Source organism: Phoxinus phoxinus (genome assembly GCF_949152265.1).
Source record: "Phoxinus phoxinus genome assembly, chromosome: 18".
In the NCBI taxonomy this organism is placed as follows: Eukaryota; Metazoa; Chordata; class Actinopteri; order Cypriniformes; family Leuciscidae; genus Phoxinus; species Phoxinus phoxinus.
Genome location: NC_136893.1, coordinates 22,561,352 through 22,586,329, shown reverse-complemented (window position 1 = coordinate 22,586,329; position 24,978 = coordinate 22,561,352). Strand labels below are relative to the sequence as shown.

The 24,978-nt window shown below is 40.6% G+C and overlaps 1 protein-coding gene across 4 annotated transcripts in view; it reads right to left on the bottom strand.

Annotated features, from left to right (window-relative positions):
• baz2a (bromodomain adjacent to zinc finger domain, 2A) overlaps positions 1 to 21,962 on the bottom strand; it is a 30,619-nt gene extending 8,657 nt beyond the window's left edge. The window contains exons 1-24 of one of the 4 annotated variants that reach the window (XM_079588594.1): positions 21,628 to 21,962; positions 19,044 to 19,173; positions 17,635 to 18,444; positions 14,662 to 16,317; positions 13,809 to 14,015; positions 12,789 to 13,157; positions 12,611 to 12,671; positions 10,733 to 10,841; positions 9,316 to 9,423; positions 9,007 to 9,229; positions 8,769 to 8,830; positions 8,193 to 8,258; positions 7,708 to 8,082; positions 6,831 to 7,085; positions 5,458 to 5,672; positions 5,284 to 5,358; positions 4,246 to 4,417; positions 3,590 to 3,652; positions 2,993 to 3,137; positions 1,524 to 2,119; positions 1,222 to 1,438; positions 494 to 649; positions 245 to 405; positions 29 to 94 (exon numbers count right to left, since the gene is read on the bottom strand). In XM_079588594.1, the coding sequence (XP_079444720.1) occupies positions 29 to 94; positions 245 to 405; positions 494 to 649; positions 1,222 to 1,438; positions 1,524 to 2,119; positions 2,993 to 3,137; positions 3,590 to 3,652; positions 4,246 to 4,417; positions 5,284 to 5,358; positions 5,458 to 5,672; positions 6,831 to 7,085; positions 7,708 to 8,082; positions 8,193 to 8,258; positions 8,769 to 8,830; positions 9,007 to 9,229; positions 9,316 to 9,423; positions 10,733 to 10,841; positions 12,611 to 12,671; positions 12,789 to 13,157; positions 13,809 to 14,015; positions 14,662 to 16,317; positions 17,635 to 18,444; positions 19,044 to 19,173 (6,297 nt within the window). In that variant the 5' untranslated portion in view covers positions 21,628 to 21,962. Of the gene's footprint in view, positions 1 to 28; positions 95 to 244; positions 406 to 493; positions 650 to 1,221; positions 1,439 to 1,523; positions 2,120 to 2,992; positions 3,138 to 3,589; positions 3,653 to 4,245; positions 4,418 to 5,283; positions 5,359 to 5,457; positions 5,673 to 6,830; positions 7,086 to 7,707; positions 8,083 to 8,192; positions 8,259 to 8,768; positions 8,831 to 9,006; positions 9,230 to 9,315; positions 9,424 to 10,732; positions 10,842 to 12,610; positions 12,672 to 12,788; positions 13,158 to 13,808; positions 14,016 to 14,661; positions 16,318 to 17,634; positions 18,445 to 19,043; positions 19,174 to 20,838; positions 20,935 to 21,627 lie in introns of those variants that run through there. The other 3 variants (XM_079588596.1, XM_079588595.1, XM_079588597.1) reach the window with 3 other exon arrangements.
• Between the last annotated feature and the right edge of the window lie 3,016 nt (positions 21,963 to 24,978).

The following is a 24,978-nucleotide window of genomic DNA, read 5'->3' as shown; positions in this document are numbered from 1 at the left end:
GTGTGTGTGGGCTGCTGGTTTTCACTACCTGAAATTGAGAGCTTGATGATTCCTGACAAGCCTCCGTTTCACTCTCCGCGTTGGGAACAGGCACCTGGAAATAGAGATTGTAGACAGTGATAAAGCGAGCGTGTAAACGCAGTACAAACAAACAGCGCCACCCTGTGGTCACTATTGGAGCAAGACCTCACAGTGCTGTGATTCTTTCAATAAAGGAAATGACTTTTGAAAGCGTTTCCTGTACCTTGAGCTGAAGGTCTGCACCGACCACCCTCTGCTCCAGGTCCTCCACCCACTGGAGAGCACTGATGTCTAACCGCAGGGCCCTCTCCTGCTCGCTCCACGCCTGCTTAGACACTTCCAGCAGGGCATCGCCATCCTCCACTGACATCTGAAAAATGGGATCTGGGAAGGAACAATGCAAAAGAACGCACTAAACATGCTGCCATCAACCAAAGCCTGCAATCACACTCCGCATGCTCCTGCTCCTCACCGGTCACGGGACGTCTGCAGACCTCAGCCAGATGCTCCAGGTGTTTAGCGAGGTGTTTGTGGAGAACCTTCTCTCGAATGCCTCGTGGGTGGAGGGCGCTCAGGATGGCTGTCAGCTCCTCCGGTTCTTTGATCCACCACCAGCCCTTCACCATCTCTGTACGGGAGAGAGAGAGAGAGAGAGATTTAAGGGCTGTTGTTTACACAACACAGTATCCAAATAAAAATGGAAAACTTTTTCATTCTCCGTGTTCATTACTATACGATCTGTACGAACAGTCTTGTCTAAAACGTTATTAAATAGAAGTGTTATACATAGAAAGTAGACAGTAATGAAAAGTTATTAAAAGGTTAAAAGGACCATCTATATCTATCAGTGTTTTCCATGTTCATTGAGTTAGTTTCTGGAGTAAATATATAGGCTATAATCTGCGTTTATACATCTTTTTTTTTTTTTTTTCGCGTGCGTTCGGCCAATCCGCGTCGCTAACGTCACTGGTAGTTCCTATAGTGCTGGTTTAGACCGACTCTGAAGTAAGAGCCGAGTTAGTTCCTCCAAAAGGAGTTCTAGAACTAAAATCGCTCCCAGTTCCAGCGGTGCGAACACGCCAAAATCAGGGAACCTCTGCCAATAGTTCTAGGAACTATGAAAAGGTGCGAAAGCCCCTATAATCTACAAAAGCTGGATAGGCAAAAACGCCTTTCCTCCGTTAACATCAGGACACTCACCTAACGGAATCGGCTTCACCGTCAGTTGAGTGAAGTACTTCAGTTCAACCTCCTGGAAGAGATTGGAGGGGGGTCTGCCGCGCCTCTTGGCCGTGCTGGATCGCGAGTGCACTCGGGACGGCCCGCTGCCTCTCCTGCGCCTCCTGCCGGCCCGGGGAGCGGGAGCGGGAGTGGAGCACACCTGAGGAGCCGGAAGAGGAGCAGCTTCCATCTGCACCTGAGGATGAGGAACACAGGGAGAAGCCATCAGGAGGAGAAGCCTTCAGCACTTAGGATATTCATTCACTTGTTAAAGTGTGAACCTGTGTCGTGGTCGGCTGCAGTGGGGGTGGGGCGAGCGGGTCACAGCCGAGGGGCGCTGGAGTGTCTTCCGCGGGGGATGAAGAGGGTGCAGGGATGTTCTCGCACGGCTGCGCGAGAGACGCCTCGTCGCACGGCTCCTTAGGCAACAGGTTGAACCACTGGCCTTGTTTTTCTGCCTGCTCCCTCATACTGTCCTCCGGTTGGCTGTTATCCTCCCCCTGACCGGCTCCAGACGCCTCGGTGTCCCGCGGCTCCAGAGAGGGCTGAGCCAGGTCCTGCACGGGCGAGTTGAGGGCCGAATCTTCAGCTGCTGATCTGCTGCTACAGCGCCGTCGCCGCCGGCTCTTGGCTTCTCGGAGGTGCAGCTCCACTTCCGGCTTGATCTTGCGGGGGCGTCCCCGTCCTCTCGGGCTGCTCATCAGAGAGGCCTCGCCGGGGAGAGGATCCACCTCTGCGGGGGAACGCTGGGACGCTCGAGGAGAACAGGTGCCGAAACCCGGAGAGAGCGGAGGCTCAGCTTTAACCTCTGCTTTCACTGGGGTTATGACCTTCACATAAGTCACAGGCTCATCACTGACCGTCACTTCATCTGAGGCTGAACACAGGGAAGTAAAAACTGGACATTAATGTGGGCAACGAGTAGGGCTGCACAAGAAATTAATTTTAAACAAATTTTTACTTTATTCTCTATACTGTTACTGTATGCTAACAGTTTTATTTATTTTATAATTATTATTATAAAAGTTTATTATTATTATTACTTAACATATGAACATTCAGAAAATTACTAATTTACCAGAATGTGAAATCATTATTATTATTATTATATTATTTTAAAAAAAGACAACCATTCCGACAATTACTAGTATTTATTATTATAAATTATTATTATGTGTATTGTAATTTCAGTTATGTTACAGTTTTTTGTTTTTTTCTAAAATACTATTTTTATTTTTCAGTGAAATATTACAATAGTAATATTTATTTCACTTTGTTATTTTTTTATTTACTATACGACAACCATTAATAAAAAAAATACATGAATACAAATAATTTGTATTATTATTATTAATTATAAGCCATATTGATAATAATCACAACAGCCCTACAAGCACAGCAAACCTGGTTTTATTCTTTTTGAGAATTGAGTCACAATTTTTATATGAAAAATCACAATTCGATTTTTTCCCCCCAAATCATACGGCCATTGTAACAAGAAAACCAAGAAGAAATCAAACGTGCCGTGTTTTACATGGCGCGTAATGTTTTTTCTGCATATGGCTTGCAATAAACACATTTTTTTGTTGTTGTTGTGACTCCACATCAGACTATCACCTATCAGTACAGTATATGGCATTACATCAAGAACAGCCTCTTAGGGGACCGTAAGTGTGGTGTTTGGGACAAGGCCTATCTCTCTAAGTGTGCGAGATACCAGACCAACTGCATGCTGGGAGTTTCCACTCACCCAAGATATCCTCGGCTCCCTCCACGAGGACGCATCCCATATACGGCAGCAGCAAGTACCTGCGACGGTACCGGTCCTGCCCGAGAGACACGGCTCGCATGGAATGCGACGACTGTAGCAGCTTCTTGCGGAAAAACACTTGGCGCTGAACACACAGAAGAAAACATTTTGACCAAAAAAAAAAAAAAAAAAAACATTTATTTTGACCGACTTAACAAGAGTCTGATGAGAGGTTTCCCTGTATACTTGACAGGATTAGTTGGAAGAGATAATTTCTTCCTGAAGAAAATTAAACTATCGGCTCAGCATTGATATCTGGCTGATCACTTCTGGAATCGCTAGGTCTAAAACTGTATATACTCATTTTAACCAAGCCTTTTTGGAGTAACTGTCAATTCTATTCATATTAATAGATTATTATGTGAATATATCAACTTCCTTCAATTGGTCTAACTTTACAATAATATAAATGCTCTAATTTTAAAACAATTACAGAACAATTGTATACAATAAAAAGTGTACACATGTGCAGAATACAATGATTTTTAAAACAACTCTCAAAAATTTAATTTTCAGAAACTGAGATTAATATTTTACCTTGGTCAGTTTATCAATCTGTCGCTCCAGCTCTGCAACACTGCAGGTATTAGGACTCTCGATCTGTGAGGGAAAAAAAAATGTTTCAATTTTACAAAACGGTTAAACCATGGAATCGCTTTTACCTAAAATAGTTTTTTAGTTCTTGAAGTAACCACTGACATTTAATATTTCACATTTCTCCGGTGCTGGTCATGGTAAACATTTCAAATATGTAACGAGGAAACCCTCAGCAAAACCCATGACATCTTGGATGACCATGAATAAAAGCACAGCTCAGAAAGTGGCTAATTTTTGCTGGTCCAATCACAGTACAGGAAGTACTGTAGTGCCGAATAGGTTTAGAAGGCCATTAGAAAAATCCCTGTGATCTTGAGCAAGTCAAGATACAGTTTGTTTTCTCTGAACTAACACCAGTCACTAGGGAAATGTTTAGTAGATGCATTTCCTGATTAATTACAACATTTCACATCTTCAGAGTAGCTGTTGTCAGTACACCATGTCTTATATAAATCAACCAAATTTAGCTAACCAGCCACGGGTATACATATTCTGACTGACATCTGACATGTAGTGCACTAAATAAATGATTTAAACCATTAAATCACAGACAATATTGCGATTGTACTCCATAAGCACAGCTCTAGTATCTGTACCTCAGTGTTTTTGGGTTCCTCTTTGGCTTTGCGGCGGCTCCCTCTCTCCAACACACAGTTCTCCTCGATGCTCTCCTCCTCGGCCACGCCAACCCGAGCGCTGCGCCGACGCTCCTCAAAGCACAGCTCCTCCTCTGGGCGGCCCGTCTTCCGCATCAGCGCAGCCTTCAGTCTGCTCACACACACACATTTAGGAAAGATGAAGCCAACCACAGAAGAGACTTGTGGCTAGTTTACACCTAGCGATACAGTGCGATTCAGGACGGTGAACCCTTGTATGCCGGAGAGTAGAGATAGACATCACTTTATAGGCGTGGCGTACGCCGGAAAGTAGCGATCAACGTCATTCTTGCGCGGAAAAAGAAAGTGACACATTAAACAACGATTGGGGACCTACAGGAGATCTTGTTCTACCATGGTACATTGTTGTGCGCCGACATTGGGTTGCAAAGGTATTGTACTTTCACCGTATATTAGAAAAAATGGCGCCTCATGTTGGCATTCCCCTTGTAGAACGCGCAAGTGACGATTCTCTGTCAGCCAATCAACGCTCTGCAGCGAGTCTAGCTCCGCCCTTTAGGTACCAGACTACTGTGCTAGGTACCCCAACGGAAGGGTCCCAAAAAAGTGGTACTGTACCACTCGGCTTTCATGCTTGGTCCAAACGTGTCATCAACAAGTACTAACACCAGATGTTTATTCGTGTAGCTACATAGCAATTCAGAAAGATTAAGAAAATGGCGATGCTAGTTTCTTCTAAGCTAATTCCAAACTGTGTTTCTCCGCCTGAAGGGCATTTTGGGAAGGCTGTTAGCAAAGGGCACATGCAATGGTCACTTCGAGGAAGCAATTTTTAGGCGTGTTCACACTTGTAGTTCAGTTCTCTTGGTCCAGACCAAAAAGGAAAATGATACTTTTAGTCCTGGTTCGCTTAGCTTTCACAATGTCATTTTTAAGACCGAAGAACCAGAGAAAACCGCTTTCACAGCAACCAAAATTTGCACAAAAAGTTATGATGATCAGATGCAAGGATCTTACTTGCGTAGTTTGCCTTCTATAATCCACTTGTTTTTCCTGTAGGTTGCCATATTCTCTAGTGTGTTATCAATCTCCCTGCAGAACAGAACAGTTGGAAAATGAAAATGTTTAAATGTATAGATCAAGAAAACACGTCCAAATTATGATGATAATATGATTTAAATTCCTGCTGACCTGGTGACTATGTTGCTGCCATTGAGTTCCTCCACCAGGAAGGCCAGTATGGAGGCTTTGACATCGGCTTTGAGGGTCTGGAAGCTCTTTGTACGGAGACTGTTACACACCTCCAACTCAAAGCCGTGGGCTTCCAGAAAGATCCGCAGCACTTCAGACACAGTGTTGTGGCTCAGCTCCAGATCCACCAGCTTCTCTCCCAGGATCTTCACAGACTGAGACACGAAAGAGAAACAAACCAACCTTCGTTAAATCACTGATCACTCAAACGCCTTACATTTTAGTGCCAACCCCACATGGCATTGCACATATGCGATTAAAGAAAGTCTCTTCTGCTCACCAAGCCTGCATTTATTTGATTAAAATACAACCATAAAAAAAAAAAAAAAAAAAAAAAAAAAAAAAACAGTAATATTGTGAAATGTTCTATGTGAATATAGTAAAGTGTAATTTATTCCTGTGATCAAAGCTGAATTTTCAGCTTCATTACTCCAGTCTTCAGTGTCACGTGATCCTTCAGAAATCATTCTAATATAATGACTTGATGCTCAAGAAACATTTCTCATTATTATCAATGTTAAAAACAGTTATTTACATTTTTATTTCCAGATTCTTTGATTAATAGAAAGTTCAAACGAACAGCATTTATCTGAAATAGAAAGCTTTTGTAACATTATACCGTTCAAAAGTTTGGAGTCAGTAACAATTTATATTTTATTTTTTGGGGGAAATAAATACGGTAAAATAAATCAATACCTTTATTCATCAAGGATGAATTAAATTGATCAAAAGTTACAGTTAAGACATCTATAATATTACAAAAAAATATATTTCAAATAAATGCTGTTCTTTTGAACTTTCTATTCATCAAAGAATCCTGAAAAGAAAATGTACACAACTTTTTTCAACATTGATAATAATGGATGTATTTTGATCATCATATCAGAATGATTTCTGAAGGATCATGTGACTGAAGAAATTCACAAAAAAATTCAGCTTTGATCACATGAATAAATTACATTTTACAATATATTACAATAGAAAACAGTTATTTTAAATTGTCATAATATTGAACAATATTGTTTTGTTTTTAACCAAATAAATGCAGGCTTGGTGAGCAGAAAACACTTTTTAAAAACAAAAATCTTACCGACCCAAAACTTTTGACTGGTAGTATACACAAAAATACAGAAGATAAACATGTTGTGGATGTGGTTTTATGTTGCTTTTAAGCCTGTTTTCCAATAACTAAAAATAATAAAACTTTTAAAGTTACCCAATTTAAGCTTCAGATGAAAAGGATGCGTTAACAAAACATTTACAACTTGAAAGATACATTTATTATACTGAGATCACACTCAAAAGAAACAAACCTGGTAATACGAGGGCAGTCCAGGATCGTGCAGAGCGGCGTCCACCAGTTTGATGAGCAGATCCAGCAGCTCGCCCTGGCTCTTTCCCATCCCGAGGAGCCCTTCCTGCAGGGTGCTCAGGCTGGGAATATCCTTCGGCACCTGGAGGCCCAGAACCTTTCCGTAACCATGCAGGAACTCGACCACCCTTAAACAATTGGAGAAGGCCACACCGGAAAGCACCAGTCCTGGTATCCGTGACAGCGCTGGGAGGAGCTACAGATGGAGAGAACATCACACTTTAATTACCCAACATTCAGAGATGTACTCGACAATATAGTGGGCTACTAGGGCTGTCAAAATGGCTGAAAAGCTCAATTTGAATTTCTTTCTTAAAATATATGTTTGAATTCTAGAGGAAAAAGGCACTGTATTGTCTCCTATGCCTACAAGAGGGCGCAAGCGAGCACAATAAGCAAATATAAACCAAATAAAGCATTGCATATTTTATTGAAATGAAAATTCACTTTTTAAAAGTGCATTAACTTTTGAAACAATTTAATAAATTCTTTAATAAAATATAATTTCCTCAATGTGCATGCAAAGAAAATTAGGTTATAATAGTGCATAAAACTGTGCAAGTGCCTCAGTAACCTGAGAAAACACGATTCAACAAACAGCGTAATGTACTACATCAACACAAAAATTCAAATGCGCGGTTTTTGCATTCAAATGTGCAGATTTTTTTTTTTCATTCGACAAAGTTTCCAGGTATGAGATTAACAAGTGTAAAGACATAAACCCAACAAATTCACAGTAAGTTCCATTTCTCAACTGTGTGATTTTGCCAGGCGGGGAATGTCATGCATGTGTGAATCCCTCAGCATGTCAAGCTCACCGTATGATCAGGGAGACACATGTCCTCTGCAGGCTTCTTCATCTCCTCTAAGATCATCTGCTGCCTCTTCCTCTCCTCCATTCGTCTCTGAGCCTGTGCCCTCCTCTCCGCCTGCCTCTTCGCCGCCAGAGCAGCCTGCGCTTCGGCTTCGGCTTGGGCCTGGGCCTTGGCGAGAGCCTTGGCTTTGACGCGGGCCCTGGCCACTCTCTTGATGGGGCTGGCCTTCTCCGGATCCAACGGCTCTAACTCTGCCGCTGGTACCGCCACCTTCCTCCTGCGCCCGGGCTTCTTGGGCCCCTCCGAGACCGACAGAGGGCTTTCAAATGACGGAGACTGGTCTTCATCGTCCTGTTCTTGCTCTTTGGCTTTCTCCAACTGCTCAAACACACCAGAAAACACAATCAGAGCTCTGAACACCAGGGTTTCAAGCTACTAAAATAAATGATTTTGTGGTCAAATTTTTGACTAGGGTTCGTTTCACTTACTTTTGCTTTCCGTTTCTCCTGACGGATCTTTTTATTCTTCGCATCCTCCTTTCTTTTCATTCTTGCCTGCATGAGACAAATAAAATGCTCAGTTTCAACAGATGAAAAAAAGTTAAAAAACATATATTCTGCAAAGTGACCTTGTTACAGTAAATAATAGGGCTAGGACAATATATCCATGCATTGTGAATCGAGAAATGATTCAAATTTTTCCGAATGCATCTCGATTCTCTCTCAAATCGATTCTGAGTTTAGTTTTTAACAGAAACCGTAATCTGCTGGCTTCCAATGCCTTACACACACATCACTTAAAATAATCACTCATAAAGTTCGAAAAGGTTGAAGCGAACACAAGGGTGTTTGCAGAGGAGTGTTTACATTAATCTCGCGTCATAAAAGCAATCTGAGGTGCAAGTACATTCTCAGAATCAGCCGAACGCACTATTGCTCTTCTTCGTGAGCATTTGAGCGTGCGGTTAAAAACTAGCCTGGAAAACAGAATCGATTTGCGATCCACGAATCGAGATGCATGGATATATTGCCCCAGCCCTAGTACATAAAGTGAATTCAGCTCACCTTTCTCTTCATTTTCTTCTTGATCTTGACCAGTTTTACTTTTTCATCCTCGGTGAGATCCACTGTAAAACAATAATAATCAACCACTCATTATAGTTGACAAACAGGCCGCAACTACAAAACGACTCAAATAAAAGGTAGAAAGTTAGGCGTCTTGCTGCAGAACACAGCGTTGATCAACACCTCCATTCACTCCTACATGCTTACAGGCTTTCCAGTTGAGAATATTCAGACTTACCCTTTTCCTCCAGTCTCTTCATCAGCCTGGCATCCACTTTGCTGAGCAGATCCTCCATCTTGGCCTTCGGAGGTCGGCCGGGTCGTCTGCCTTGTGCTCCTTTGGCCCGGCGTCCACGAGGACGAGGCTCTTTGTCTGGATTTGGAGGACGACCACGTCTCCCTGTTATAGCCATGATCATGGAGGGCACTTCCTCATTGGCGAGGGGGAACCATTTCATTCCCTGTAAAAGATTAAAGAGAAACGGCACGTCACGCAACAGTGTAACTGTCTTGTAGCTCTTAAGTCTGTAGACCTCTTAATACACACCTCAGGTGTTTCCCGCTCCTCGTAGAAGTCACCCACTGGCATGCGGGGACTGAAGCTGAAGTGCTCTCTTGAAACGCCCTCGAGACCATCCTGATGCCTCTTCAAAAACTGGAGAATGTAGGAGAGACCAATGCAACTGGATGATGACAAGCCTTTACCCACTCATTGAAGTTACAGTGGTATTGTGGAAAGGGCTGCACGGTTATTTGAAACAGAACCGAAGTCGCGATATGACAGTGTGATTATCAAATCGCATAGGCTGCAATTTAATTCAACAAGTGTACACAGTATACACTGTGTTTCAGAGTGAAGTGGCACTGTTCATTTACACGCGGGCAGCTCATGATCTGGCGTTTTCAGTATTATCAAAATGCTGCCCGACAAACAGCGAAATATTAGTATGATATATTTTATAGCCATTTTGTCACACAATCACAAAACGTTGTGCAGCCCTTTAAACAACACAGCAAACCTGAAATATAAACTGCAAATCTAAATTATCAGAAAATTACATTCGCCCAAAACCGCGAACCTAATTGTGGGTACCGTATTTTCCTGGACTATAAGTCACACTTTTTTTCATTGTTTGACTGGTCCTGCAACTTATAGTCAGGTGCGACTTAATTAAAAATTAATTCATACTGACTGATATTAACCAAGAGAAAACATTACCGTCTACAGCCGCGAGAGGGCGCTCTAGTTAGCAGAGTTGTTCAGAAGCGACACCGAGGAAGAACTGAATGGATTCAGTGTTGAGGAGTGAGATCGAGGGAGCTTGGTGAACTTGCTGACCGGTAACTTGTTGGACTCGCTGGCTAATGTTCATTTAGCCTATTCAGCCTCCCAGGTATATGTTCTTCATGCTATTGTGTAGCTGAATAACTGTTAATGTGTTACGTTAACATACCGGACACCTATTCAGCCTCCCAGGTATATTTTCTTTATGCTATTGTGTAGCTGAATAACTGTTAATGTGTTACGTTAATATACCGGACACCTATTCAGCCTCCCAGGTATATGTTCTTCATGCTATTGTGTAGCTGAATAACTGTTAATGTGTTACGTTAATATACCGGACACCTATTCAGCCTCCCAGGTATATGTTCTTCATGCTATTGTGTAGCTGAATAACTGTTAATGCGTTACGTTAACATACCGGACACCTATTCAGCCTGTTGTTCTGTGTGCTGTTGTGTAGCTGAATAACTTGCCTTTCCAGATTAAATGTCTGTTCTTGGTCTTGGATTTTGTGAAATAAATGTCAAAATAAATGCGACAGTCCAGTGCGACTTAAATATGTTTTTATCCTCTTCATGACGCATTTTTTGACTGATGCGACTTATACTCCGGAGCGACTTATAGTCCGGAAAATAGTAAATACGGTAATCATTTGTTGCGCTGGTATAATATAACTCACCTTGATGACCTCGGGGAACTGCTTCATCCTCCGGCCACAGGGGCTGTAATACCACGTCTCCCCTTTCAGCCGGTCCTCAAGCCTCCGGACTCGAATCTCTCGCTTCCAGCTAGCAAATGTGAAACACAGCACATGAAACAGGATTGCCATACCCAGACCAACGCATGCCCAGCTGCTTGAAATAGCTGGATAAGGATTTTTATAAAAACTATTTTAAGAGGATTGCTGGAGCTGATTTCTATTTGCAAGTTAGCTACCATATATCCTTGGTTTTTAAACAAATGTTACCAGCAAGATAAAAAACTAAATTATAATCCGTTAACAGGGCTTGACAGTGCAAGCATTTCACTAGCATCTTCAACTAAAAACAGATGTGTGTACAGTGTCAAATGTTTTTAGGAGCACATGTGAGAATAAAAAACAGGTCCTAAATATTGCAGGTCTTTGGGGACGGAAAACAGGAGTCGCGATACAGCTTAAAGCTAGGGTAGGTAATGTTGGAGAGCTAGCCAGATTTGAAAGTGGCACCTCTTCTAAGCTCCGCCCCCTCCTGTCAGTGCTCCGTCCAAAGCTACGCCCCCCCCCACAAACATGAACACGCATCCACATTTGGAGTCAGCTGCATGTACCTACGACCCGTAACGCAACTGGCTTACACCGACAGAGAAGCTACTGCTAGCATTGGGATTTTTTTGAGAGGGGGCGGGATTTTTGTTGGGAAAGTCAGGGGAGAGATGCACACTTCGATTAGACTGGATAAACACATGCAGCATCTTAATTGTTAAGAAAATTAAACGAAATAAATGAATAAATCAAGCCTTTATTACAAAACACTAGGCTATATCATACAGCATTCAGAAAAATGCGCACCCCTAGTTCCCCCGTCTATGGCCCATGACACGATGAGCATTTACTATAGCTACTTTAAAAAACGCGGGTCAGGAAGCGGGTCGGGCACAATATTTTCTTCTTTTTTTTTGCGGTCCGAGTTGCAGGCGGGTTAGTTGAAAACGTCGGTCGGGTGCGGGTTGTTTATACATTGACCCGGTCATCACTGCTGTGCACGCAGTGGTGCTCGGGCACGAGACATGAAAGCATCTGATTGGTTCTTTACATTCGCACCGAATGGCAGTGATTGGTCAGAGTTTTTACTGTCCTACAGCTGCTACAGAGGTCAGATTTTTTTCATTCCTTTTTCTGAACACAATGTATTGACTACTATCAGAATGGAAGGACCATTTCACCCAGTATAAAAAAAAATGTTGCTGAACAGGATTACCTACCCTAGCTTTAATGTGATTATTAAACTTTAAATAATTGTGAGCGCTACACGCTTCAAAGTAAAAACATGGCACTGTTGTGTATTCTACAGTCTTCAGCTCACCATCAATGAATATCTCATAATAACGCCCAGCCATTGCTTATGATATACTGCTGAATTATGACAATGTTTACTTTATAGTGTTAATATATTGTAATATGTTGTGGATGGTTGCAAGAGCTCATATTTTATTTCCCTCGTCTGTTTGAATGAGCAGCTAGAAGTGGAAAAGACACTTCAAAATTAGATTTCAAGTGCATTATATTAAAAACAAATGTCTGGATATTATTGCTATTTGGGTTACGCACATTGTATCTGGCATTTAATGAATTCAGTATGAAGCAGAATTTGTTTTTAAACCTAGTGTATATTTTTTATTTAAACAAATTAAATAATTTTCCTGTTTCCTCATATCCACTTAATTTTTTTTTTTTTTTGCTCATTTTTTATTGCACCCCTTAAGTTCCTTATGCACTGCAAAACATTTTTTAATTAGGAGCACATGGACATAAGTGCCAAGCCCTGGTTGACGCTACTTTGGACAAAGGACTGCTCACCCGTGCTGCAAAGGAAACTGGACTTGCTCTTCAGTTGCAACCCTACGTCTTGGAGTGTCGCCTGTGACACACAAACAACAATTCAATATATTTAAACCTTAAGCGCCACAAGTATGGATACAAAATAGATTGACCACCACTTAAAAAGAATAAATTTTAACCCCTAATATGTAGATACCTGCTGTGGAGCTGTTATCATCATCTTCAGCTTTTCCTTCTGCCAGCTCAGCTTTGGCTGGTTTGGAAAGCTTTGCCTCAATCACACCTTCTTTCATCTTACGCTTCCAGATCCTCTTGGGCTTGACTATTGGGCTCCCATTATTGGTCAGGCTTGAGTCAAGGACAAGGGTCAGTGGTTCAGTTGGAAGGTAAAGCGGAGCATTTGAGGTATCAGTTGGGATGCTCTCCGGTTCCGTTGACTCTTTAGAGAGTTTCCTCTTCTTCACTGCAGTCGATGTATTCTCCTCTGTTTTCTTCCTCCTCCTCCTAACCTTTGGGCCATCGGGGGTTAACTTCTGCTTCTTGATCTTGGCATCAGGAGAGCCAACTGAAAATAATTGAGTAAGACAGCATTTATCATCTAACACAATTTTATCCATCGGACTCTTTAAAGGGATTCTTCAAATTATGTCATGAATTTTAAGACATAATTTAGCATCAAGCTTTTAAAAAAAGATGCGATAGTAGTAGCGCCAAAGCAAACAAGTTCTATGATTAATGAAAACCTGACATGAAATACAATCCATGTAGTTTCTTCTCTGAGGTGAATATATTCGTTGTGTTTGTCGCAACCAAAAAATTATTGCGTTCACAAATGTCAACTGTCATTCTGAATGTCATCTGACAAATGGAGAAATATTCAGCTCAGTGAAGAAAGTACACGGATACTTTTTTGTTGTATTTTCTCACACTTTTGTTAACTTTGATTTCTCACAACTTGTGTGCTTTTTCTTGGCGAATCAGAATTAACTGCGGGCGCTAATAATAGTGTCACGAACGTGCACAGAAGATCAACGGCCAGGATTTTCATTAAATACATTAAATTTTTGTTTGTTTTTCACCAAACCCTATCATATACACCCAGAATACTTGGAATATATGATACGCGTTGCATGGGATCATTCTGTGATACTTTTGTGTCTTTTTTAAAGCGTAAACCATTAACTATGCCAGCATGATAGTAAACATGAATAATTACTTTCAGCAATAGCAACTGGCATCTTTGGGGTTCTAGGCTTCCGTGGCTTTTTTGTTGGCATGGCGATAAGTGCTTCAGATATATGTGTGGACGCCCCTTCAACAGAACCGCTTACAACCACTTGCAAAGCTTTAGCAGTCAAAGAGAGCGCAGATCTTCGGTCACCTCCAGATAGGTCTGAAGTGTCAGGTCCAAGAATATGATCACCTATGGGGAATAAAATGTGTAGCTTTTAATCCCTGGAAATCAAATATGTCCTTTTTTAACTTAAAACCCAAGCACCAGATCACAATATGTCCACCAAGCATTCAAATCACTATTTGCATGCTTACAACTATCTTGCCTCAGACTTTATTAGAATTCAAGCACACTTAAGAGTATTGATATTCATTTTAATGAAAAATAGGGCTGTATGACATATCAGGTCAATATTGGGACCATATTAGTGAATTTATCATCTAATCTGTCAATATTGGATATGTAATTGTGTACATGCTCATTTTTTCTATTTTGACATTTATATTACCTTTACTGACATCTAAACCTCCTAAAGTTAATGACATTTAGTTAACACAGCATTATAATGTACAGAATGAAAAAAATATATTAGTCTTAGATTTGCAGTAATGCCTAAATACACTTTACAGCAATTTAAAACGTTGTTCTTAGTTTTTTAGTGTTGTTTTATCTAGAAAAAAATTTAATCTGTCAATTATCGGTCACAATGTGAAAATAGTTTCCGGCTAAAATTTGGTGCATCCCTTCTAAAAAAGGAAATGCATGGTATGGTTCAAATATGAGGTTCTTTAGAAAGATGTGAGTAAATTCATTATTAGTGCATTGGGAATCTCACCTTTGATAGAGTGTGTAGAGGCATTAATAGATGGAGAAAGCAGGGAGGAGCAGTTCTGCGAGGTGTTGTTTAAAGAGTCGTCCAGAAGAGACGTGCTCTCTTTGAGGGAAGTCTCCTCGGTGGAACTTGTAGAGGTCATGGAGCTGATTAAGTTTTCTTCTTCACAAGAAGTCTCCAGCAAGTCCCTGGAGTCATCAAACATGGATCCTTCTGTAAACTTTGATTGGTCTCCCGTCTGGGAAAGACTATAAGAATTATCAAAAGTATCCATCATAGAACTCCCATCCTCGGCTCTTGAGCTTTCAAGGTAGGTTGACTCGGCCAAGGACGGATAGTCTAGTGACGTGTCAGTGCCAAAAGTGTCATTTAAAGTGTCACTTTCTCCTTTCCTTGGGGTAGCCTGATCTTTGCTACTATAAGAGTCTTTTCTGCCAACTGCAATAGTGTCTCTCTCAGGTTCCTTTGGAACAATAAAAGCCGGTTCAAGGTTTCTACCATGGGTTTGGACCCATTGCATCTCAGATTGAGCCTCACTGTTGGACTCCTTTTTGGACGTGCCGATTATGACTCCGACTTTACTCTGGGAAACACAGGCCTCGTGTTTACCAGGAGTCTTCTGAGTAGAGTGCGATTCCCCAAAGTTGTAGCGTACTACACCATGAGAACCCACCTGCCCTAAACTGTGAGAAGAAACGTCCACGTTTGCCACAATGTCTGAAGGTTGAGCCGCAGAGCCAACGAGGGAACGAGACACGTTTGGAGCGGGAGAAACATTGAGAGGTGCCGAGGATGCCTGAGAAGAAAAGCTAACAGCGGGAGATGGTGCAGATGAAGCCAGCGCGGCGACTTGAGGAGAACCAGAGACTACAGATGGAAGTGCAGTGACTGCTGGGAGAGAGATGTTATCGGCACCAGATGTTGGAGTCGAGGAAGCAGCAGGATGTTTAGGACTCTGGCCTGTTAGAGGTGATGCCTCTTGGGGTCCTTTCAGTGGTGCCAATGCAGGAGGAGCGGAGACAACAGATGGAGACGCAGCTAAAGATAGAGGCGTTGGAGAGACCTGTGGACTTTTTGACCCCTGGGCCTCTGCCAGAGGAACTGTTTGAGGAGGCATCAAGATCTTAGAAGAAAACACCACAGACTGGCTATGCGTCTTAGAAGACATCGAAGGAGTTGTACTAAGTCCTAAAGGTGTCCCATCGGCTGATGAAGGTGCAGAGAACTCAGGCCTTTGGGCCGTCAGAGGCGGTGACGCGACAGGGGAGGGTGGAGACACGGACACGTTTGTGCCGACACCCAAAGCTGTAGATAAAGCAAATCCTGAAGATGAAGAATGTGAATTCTGCCCAGAAACAGGTCCAGTGACCGACTGATGAGGCATGGTCAATGTTTTCCGAGGCGGACTAGCCAGTGGTGGAGGTGGTCCAGAGACGGGGGAAGAACTAAGCTCCTTTGCGGCAGCTCCCATCTCCTGACGCTGTTTTGCAGGTTTCTCCGGGTCCACGGCTGGATGCTGCACACCCTGGTTATAGTCGGTAGAGGAAACAGGGCCAGGGGACTTTACAGGAAAACCATCAGTCAAGCGTTGGGTTACAGAGCTTCTCTCGACTCCATTGAAGCCTTTATCGGTTTCTTTAAAGGACTCATTCATATGAACTACAGACCACAAAAAAACAAAAACAAAAAACACACACACAAACAGCTATTAGCAAGACACGCAAGAACACAAAATGGTTCAGACACGTAGCAACAACTCACAATCATTAGTGTATGATTGGAAATGCAACTAAAATTGGATTTTTAGGTCAGAGACATGGCCTGGAAAGTAGTGCGCTATGCTGCTAATGCACAGCATCTGCACAGATTTCACTCCTTTACTCTTACTACTATTCTCCCATGTTATAAACAATGAGGCATTCACTACACAGGGAATGAGTAAGCAGTTTCAAAATCAGCATATGCATCAATGTGTAAACTACAGTAATGCCTCTAACGGATGTTGTCTCATGCTCCTTATGTTCAGCAGAAGAGAAATTGAAATACACTGAATATAAGGCAAAAGCAAGTATACAAGTCAAATAAATAAACAAAAGACCGATCATGCATCTTGATCTTCAATGGAAAGAAAAGTATTGTTGATTGTTTTATTGTATCTAGGTTGCATGCGTTCACACAGTTTTTCATTTTCTGATGAGTGAGGCAGAATGTAGAACTGGGGCAAGACATTACCTGTTAACACACTATTAGTCAGTTGGAATCACTTCCTAATCTAAGAAGTCCATTACCTTTGGTGAAAACAAGTCTGATTTGACCAATGTCATCTCAGTCAGAGGACAGAATTAGAATACCAGTGTTGGTGATATTAAAAGCCATTCAGGAAGTGCATTGCACCACCAAAGTACAGGAAATCAGAATGAGCATGCATGATAAAAACATGCTGACATTTTTATAATCACCTTACTTTACAAAATATATTGTTTCTCTACAGCAGGGTTCCTCAAATCTGGCCCTGGAGGGCCCTGCAGAGTTTAACTCCAACCCTGATCAAGGTCTTTAGGAGGATAACTAAAAAAAAAATCACAAGTATGAGAGTTTGAGCTAAACTCTGCAGGACAGTAGTCTGTCCTCCAGGACAAGATTTGGGGAACCCTGCCCTACAGCTATCTGCAAACAAGAGAAACAATCTAGTTTTGAAACGACGAAGACCTCATAAAACATGCTAACTAAACAGTTAGTCAAAAAATGTAAAACACAGTCAATGGTATTAAATTAATTTTTAATTAAGAGTTTTTTGCTATGCAAATAAGGCTTCATTAAGAGAAAAAAAAAGTGATAGTTGACAGGAGTGCCACCAGTTGCAACCAGTGTTTTTATCGTTAATGGGGGAAAAAATTGCAAATCGAAATAAAACAAATTTCAAAACTATAATAACCCTGTTTCCAACACACTAAAGACTGTGTGGCACAATCTCACCTTGCATCTCTTTGCTCTTAGGCGAACCACTATCAGACATTGCAGAAGGGGACCTCATTGGGACCTGCATGTGGTGGGGACTGCTTCTGCCTCCTCCACTGCTCACGTGATGGTGCTGAGGGCTTCCTCGCGGAGGCGTAAAACTCTGCGTGGCGGGTGGTATCATCTGAGTCTGGGATTGAGACTGAGTCTGGGCCTGCGGTTGGGACTGGTGTGAAGGATGCTGGTAAAATGGCATTCCATTAGGCATCATGCCATAATGCTGCTGCTGCTGCTGCTGCTGTTGTTGTTGCGGCTGCTGGTGTTGAGGTGAGTGGTGGTGTGAATGATGTTGGAGATGATGTGTCGTTGCAGACTGGTGCTGCACGGCTGGAGGCTGCTGGTGATGCTGGGATGGTGGGATGCCAGGATGCCCCTGGTTGGGAAAAGTCCCATATATGCTGTGAGAGTTAAATCCCATGGACATCGAAGATCCCCCCTGCTGCTGCCCAGGATTACCCCGTGCCCAATACTGCGGCCCAGCACCAGGGGGCTGCCGGGACGATCCTACACTGCCGTTGACTTGGTACGGTCCATGCCCCTGGAAGTGGTGCTGAGGCTGCTGTGGTTGTATCCCCCCCTGGGAGCCTGGTTTCTGGTGCAACCCGTGGGGAGGGGCAGGCCCCAATGCTGGGTTGTACTGAGACTGGCCCCACAGGTAGTCATATCCGATGCTCATTTGAGGATACGAGGAAGAGGGAGGGTGGGCGCTGGGCTGGCTGCTGCCACCTGCAGTAGTGATGCCATTCACATTCATTTCGCCATTCAGATCTGTGTGATGAACAGCATCATTAATAAAGGCATCATATTTATCACACATATATCATTTATTAGCATATACGGAAGATACTGGTTTAAAACTTTGGAATAAAAACAGCTTTTTTAATGTTTTTGAAAGTAGTATCTTATGCTTACTGCATTTATTTGATAACAAAAAAAAAAAAAACAGTAATATTGTGAAATATAAAATCACAATATAAAAAACTTTTCTATTGTAATATATTTTAAAATGTAATTTATTCCTGTGATCAAAGCTGTATTTTCAGATTCATTACTCCAGTCTTCAGTGTCACATGATCCTTCAGAAATCATTCTAATATGATGATTTGATGCTCAAACATTTATTATTATTATCAATGTTGAAAACAGTTGTGCTGCTTCATATTTGTGTAATAAACCATGATTATACACTACCATTCAAAAGTTTAGGGTCAGAAAAAAATAGAAATTAATACTTGTATTCAGCAAGGATGCACTAAATTGATCAAAAGACACAGTAAAGATATGTATAATATTACTAAAGATTTCTACAAGTCTCCACAAAAAATATTAAGCAGTAAAAACTGTGTAAAAGCAGTGTAGATGCTCACTTTTCCCTTGCTGGGGGAAGCTCATGGAGGACCCGTTAGTATAGAGAGAATCTCCTGAGGAATGCTTCAGTCCTGAGTTAACTGGCACAGAAGAGTGAGGCCCGTAGTTAAAATGGTTATTTGCTTCCATCTGTCGGAAAGAAGAAAAAAAACATCACAGAATTGAATGATATGTGGCATATTTTTAGTATTAAAATACTTGCTCTTATGTCACACGTATACACACAGACAACTACAAGTAAGCCATTTGTCGGATGATTTCCCTAAAAAGTGTAAGCACGGTCTCTGCTTCTGAATATGCATACTTCCCAGTGCTCCTTGTGTCCAAATTCACGATATTCATAAAACCATTGTCAAAACAGGGTCTGGGTGACTTACTACTACTGATGGACACATTACTATGCCATCAGGCGACAGGAGAGGAGTTGTGAATGGCAGTAAAGCAATGGAACTGATGTCAATAGGTCATATACAGTAACAGTGTCAACACTGTTACAATCACACTACTCTCACATTCATACTACTGGTACATAGAACTTTTTTTTTTTTAATTGTCGGAAATTCATTCCTCATCAAATGTAGTGCATACATACACTTACATGGCATTAAAGGTAAACATTTTTATCAGTTCATGCATTCCCTGGGAATCAAAAGCATGACTTTGACATTGCTTTTACAGTTCGAGCTACAGGAATGCTCAATATGTTGTATTATTGTTTAACTTGGTGTCTCATTCACCTGCCAAACCATTTAAAAACACATAAAAAAAAATAATAAAAAAAAATCAGTTAACCAACTTTTGACCTGTCAAGACCACACGCTTCACCTTAAATCTAGAGTGTCGTGGACAAATTCATTTAAATCTTCCAACTAACCAGACTCATATTCCGTCATTTTACTAGCACAACAATCACCATTTTAAACAATAGGCAGAATCTGATCTTCCTGTAGTAAAAAAGCTGGACTCAAACTCTCATTCAACCTTAGTAAAGAGAGCGTGTAATGTTTATGAACCAGAGTGGTAACGTTACAGTGCTAAAGTCAGTGGCTGTGTTCAAATACCTAGTGTTCTACCTAACTATATGGAATTTTTCAGCATTCTAGGCGCGTTCATAACGTTCTAATTGGATTTTCGCACACCGAACGTTCGGAACGCTCCAGAGCCGCGCAGGTAGACGACAGCCCGGTGTACGGGGCTTTGAGACACAGCCAGTGAGCACGGCTCTGGCGGACATCACAAATTTTGCTCTTCACATCTCTCAACATAAAATGTCGCAGATAAAGCCGATGAGATGCGTTAAATAATAACACACACACACACAGATGCTGAACACCAGCCTCAAACTCAATTACACTTTAAACACATTAATAAGTCAGTCCTGGTAATTTTGAAAAAAAAAGCTAATTTAAATGACCAAATATATTAATGTATAAAGATCAAATACAACGCTAATTATTTTATGCGTGTCCATCATTAACCGCACAGCTAACAGTAAACATCTCTCTCAAAACTGTAGGATTTCATTCAGAAATGGCTGTTAGTGCGACATACGCCACCAAAAGGCAACACAGACGACAAAATAGTGATATTTCATTAAATATTATAGTGGGAAATGTTAATAATAAGGAGAAGGAGATGTGGGAATCGGTTAGCACGGAGGCTAATGACCATGCGCTGCTTCTGGATCTCACATACACACACAATATATATATATTTATATATCCACATTTGATTCAACTTCTCCAACACTAAAACACCACAACTCAATGTAAACCAGCTCATATCCACTCTTACTCGATTTCTTCATTCTCTTGAATGTAATTCTTGTCTTGTATCAGCAAATATTAAGCCAGAAAAAGAAGAAAAAGCAACGAGATGCGGCCAAACAACCAACACAAAAACGAAAACAAAAAGGACTTTGCTTGAAGATGAAAGATTCATTATGTACCAAGACCACAAATATGAAGGGAAGACAATTCAATGATGCTCATAATGAAAATCCAGCGATATACACACACTTATAAAACGATATTTCGATATGAAGTTTGATTAAAGTGCTCGGTTATTAATATCAGCGGTGGTGATGATGACATGACAAAATGAGGCCTGCGTTCCGCATAACAACGATTCATCACGACCGTTTATGAGCTTTGAAACAATATTCGCCGATTAACATGCATGCTAATTCAATATTTTGGAGTATGAATGAAATTGGACGCGAATTTAATTGAACAGTGTCGATGAAAACGGTGTAAATGAAAACAGCAGGTCTTATTTACATAACCACGGGCTTGAGCGTTATTTAAATAATTAAAGACGATAAACGTACAGATAAAACGGGCTGATTATATAAATACAAGAGGGTTTGTGATCTCCAAGACATTATGAGTGGCTAATGTTTTAAAAGCTTGCCTGTGCAAGTGCAATATTAACAAATTATTCCGTCTCAGAAGGTCATCTTTCGTTGCTTAATTCACGTTATTTTCCCGATATACGGTTAGAGAAAATGAGGTAGCATCATCATCACCCACACAACACACTCTCAAAAGTTTCCCCCGTATAATGATAATAAAACTGCCCAACCTTGATATGTGCCGATCGCACAGGAGACAGGGGTTCTGGCCCCCCGGCAAAGGACCAGTGTTGATGAAGAGGGTGTAAGCGATGTAAATAATAAACGGCTAAATCGCTAACCTTTGGGTTTCAGATTTGCAAACATGGCTGGTAATGTTTGAGCGCAGCCATGATCACATAGAGAGAAAGAGAGCGAGCCGAAAGAGGAAGTGGATGACGGTTAGACGGGCGCGCGCCACCGGGTCTTAGCGCCGACTAGCGCTCTGCTGGCCGACGAACAAACCAGGGTCGACCCACAATGCCCTTGTGGAAAACAAGTGTTTAGTTGTATCCTCCTGGGACCCAGACTTTTGTCCACTGTGGTGGACATTATATTTTAGTGAATTTCTCTGACACCATATACATGATGTAACAGTTTTACATCCAGGGTTGTTCAGAGACACTAATGTTTGGAAGTTTCACCATGACAACAGCTTCTTGGTCTTTAAACATGACCGACATTAAATTTAGTGCAATTTAAAAATCTCACTTATTTTCTAATTGTTTGTCATATTCATCTCAGGAAAATTTTATGTGATTTCTAATCAAAATATGACTTTCTGTTACGAAACATGGCATTGATTTTATATATGTCCACTGGGAGACACAGCAAGTGAACAGGGAAATAAATTATAGGCTATTAATATTCCTTTGAAATATTAGATATTATTATGAAAATGTTGTCAATTATTACAGTTCTTTTTTTTTATTTCATGTTTTACCCACATATTGTGTCAAGTAAAATGGTATATCCATTTTATATCAAATTTAATATCCAATTCATTCCATTCTATCTTTCATAATGAGAATCATATTTATACAAAGTTTGGTTAAAAATGGATTTACCTAAAATTGATTGGTGGATGAAAAAAAAAATCCCATTGTTTTTGCCTATACATGTAATTTTATTTTATTTTTTAAACAGTCATGGTGTCACTATTATATAGAGCCCATACAAAATTTATTACTTCATTAGTTTGCACTAAACAATGTTTTTTTTTTTGCTGTCTCAGGAGGATATTAAATGTGTGTGTAGTGCACTTCAAATCTTAACAGTATATTTTGTTTAAAAAAAAACTTACTTAAATTGCAGATATATATTAATGAAACAAAAAGGCACTCATATTTATTTTATTTTATTAAGTAAAGTTCTTTGAACAAAAATCATTGTTTTAATATTTTTGCTGTGTTTCAAGTTATTTAGTTTTTTGATATTACATTTAAAGTAAATATATCTCAAATGTATTAATTTGCAACTTCATCATTACAACTATATGTAATTACAAATATATTTAAAGGCATGACATACAAGTTTTAATAGAAATTACATTTATTTTTTACCAAATGCTTGTCAGTATTCAGCACACTTTAACTATATTTTAAAGACAATATAAGTAATTACGAAATGACATATAAAGATGAACTTTCTTAAATGGGTCAAATAAGGACTAATTGCATTTAATATAAATTATACATTAAAACTATAATACATTCCCATAATTGCAATAAACATGCAATTAAAATACATTCAGTTTACATCCATACAATTCCTTAATGTGTATTATTTCCATAAGTATACTGATATATAAGTATTTAACCTTATATAAGTTACACCTTTAACTGATCAAAGTATTTAACAGCTAACCAATTTTATACGTCACATATATATATATATGTTCACAGACAAGGCTTAAGCCTATATATTCTCAAATGCATGTTTGAGCTGTGTCATTGTTTTGTCTCAAGATGCACACCAGTAATGTTTATTTTCTTAAAGGCACATTTATAAAAGCTACTTAAATGTCCTAATTTAACTAAGGCCTAGTCCTGACTTAATCTAAGCCCTGTCTGTGAAACCAGGCCTGGTATATCTATAAGATTCAGAGGGCTGCCTCTGATTGGCTAACACACATCGTGTGAAATCGACAAGACTAAAGGTCTCTCATTAGATGTCTGTCACATAGTGATATCTGTTAGATTTAGGCACATTTGTGTTGTGGCACATTTAGGCACATATGTGGTACAGCATCTTTAACAGTGGTAAAGACTAGACTATCTATTAGATGCATCATGTCTGATCGAGAGAAAGATAAGAGCCCGGTTGCAACCAACAAATTTTAGGGGCCGTTTACACAACACTGTTTTTAACTAAAAACGGAAAATAATTTGTGTTTTGGCCATTCATTTACACTACAACAGCGTTTTGGGAGCCTGGAAACACAAACTTTTGAAAAACAGGTTTCAAAGTGCAAGTTTTTATAAAACATTACCATTATCGTTTCTGTGTAGCCTTAACTACAAAAACGTGAACTTGTGATAACGGTCAGGCAAATCATGTGTATTACGTGTTCAGTCGATGTAGTGTTTCTTTACAAAGTGACATCGCCATCTACTGGCCTGGCATGAATAATGCAACTATTTTAATCGTTTTCGCCCGTGTGAACTGGATCGTTTTGACAATGTTGTCGCCTACACGCAAAAACAAAACAAAAAACACAAAGGAAAAGCTTTTACGTCTTTTTGTATATCATTGCCGTGTAAACGTGCCCTTAATTGTAATTGCAAACAAATTTTTACTAACCATGTCAATAAAACATTCCCATTTTTTAAATACCCAAACAACATGCTACTGAAGTGGGGCAGACGTCAAGGATAACGAGTAGAGCGCAGAGCGGAACGGAACGCGTCCGGCTTTAGGACCCAGAGCGCGCTGATCGTCGGGAGCCACTGGAGAGGAATGGATGCGCAGCCAGAATGCGGCTGGAGGAAGTGATGGTCCGCTACGGAGAGGGAGAGCCGAGGCCATGCCATTCATCCGATAAAACATACAAAAGCACTCTATTTATCCACAAAATCCCACTTTTATATAGGTGGCCACATTTCTATTAATTAACATGGTAGAGAATTATGCACAGGCAGGCTACATCGTGATAAGCGGCTCGTGTGAAGTATCCGCATGCAGTCATCATTGGGCGAGCGCGTGCGTCTTTATCATATTTTATGAACCTGTTATTATAGCGCCTCCTTCGTGACCTCACGGCGTAATGTTGTAAAAAAAAAAAAGGGCGAGTTGCGAATGATAATGAAGTACGCCACTAGAAATACGGAGTTGGCAAGTAAAAACACATTTGTACCCCCTGGAACTTCACTTGCTAAAATGTTTTATCACTATTATGCATTTGAACAAAGTTACTTGAATCTAGGTTGCCTGACTGAGGTTTAAAACCCTGACTGCTAATTATTTTAATCTCATGTACATTCAAAGGGCATCTAAACTATATGCTTTAGGGCACAAATATGTACTTTAACACCTTAACTGGT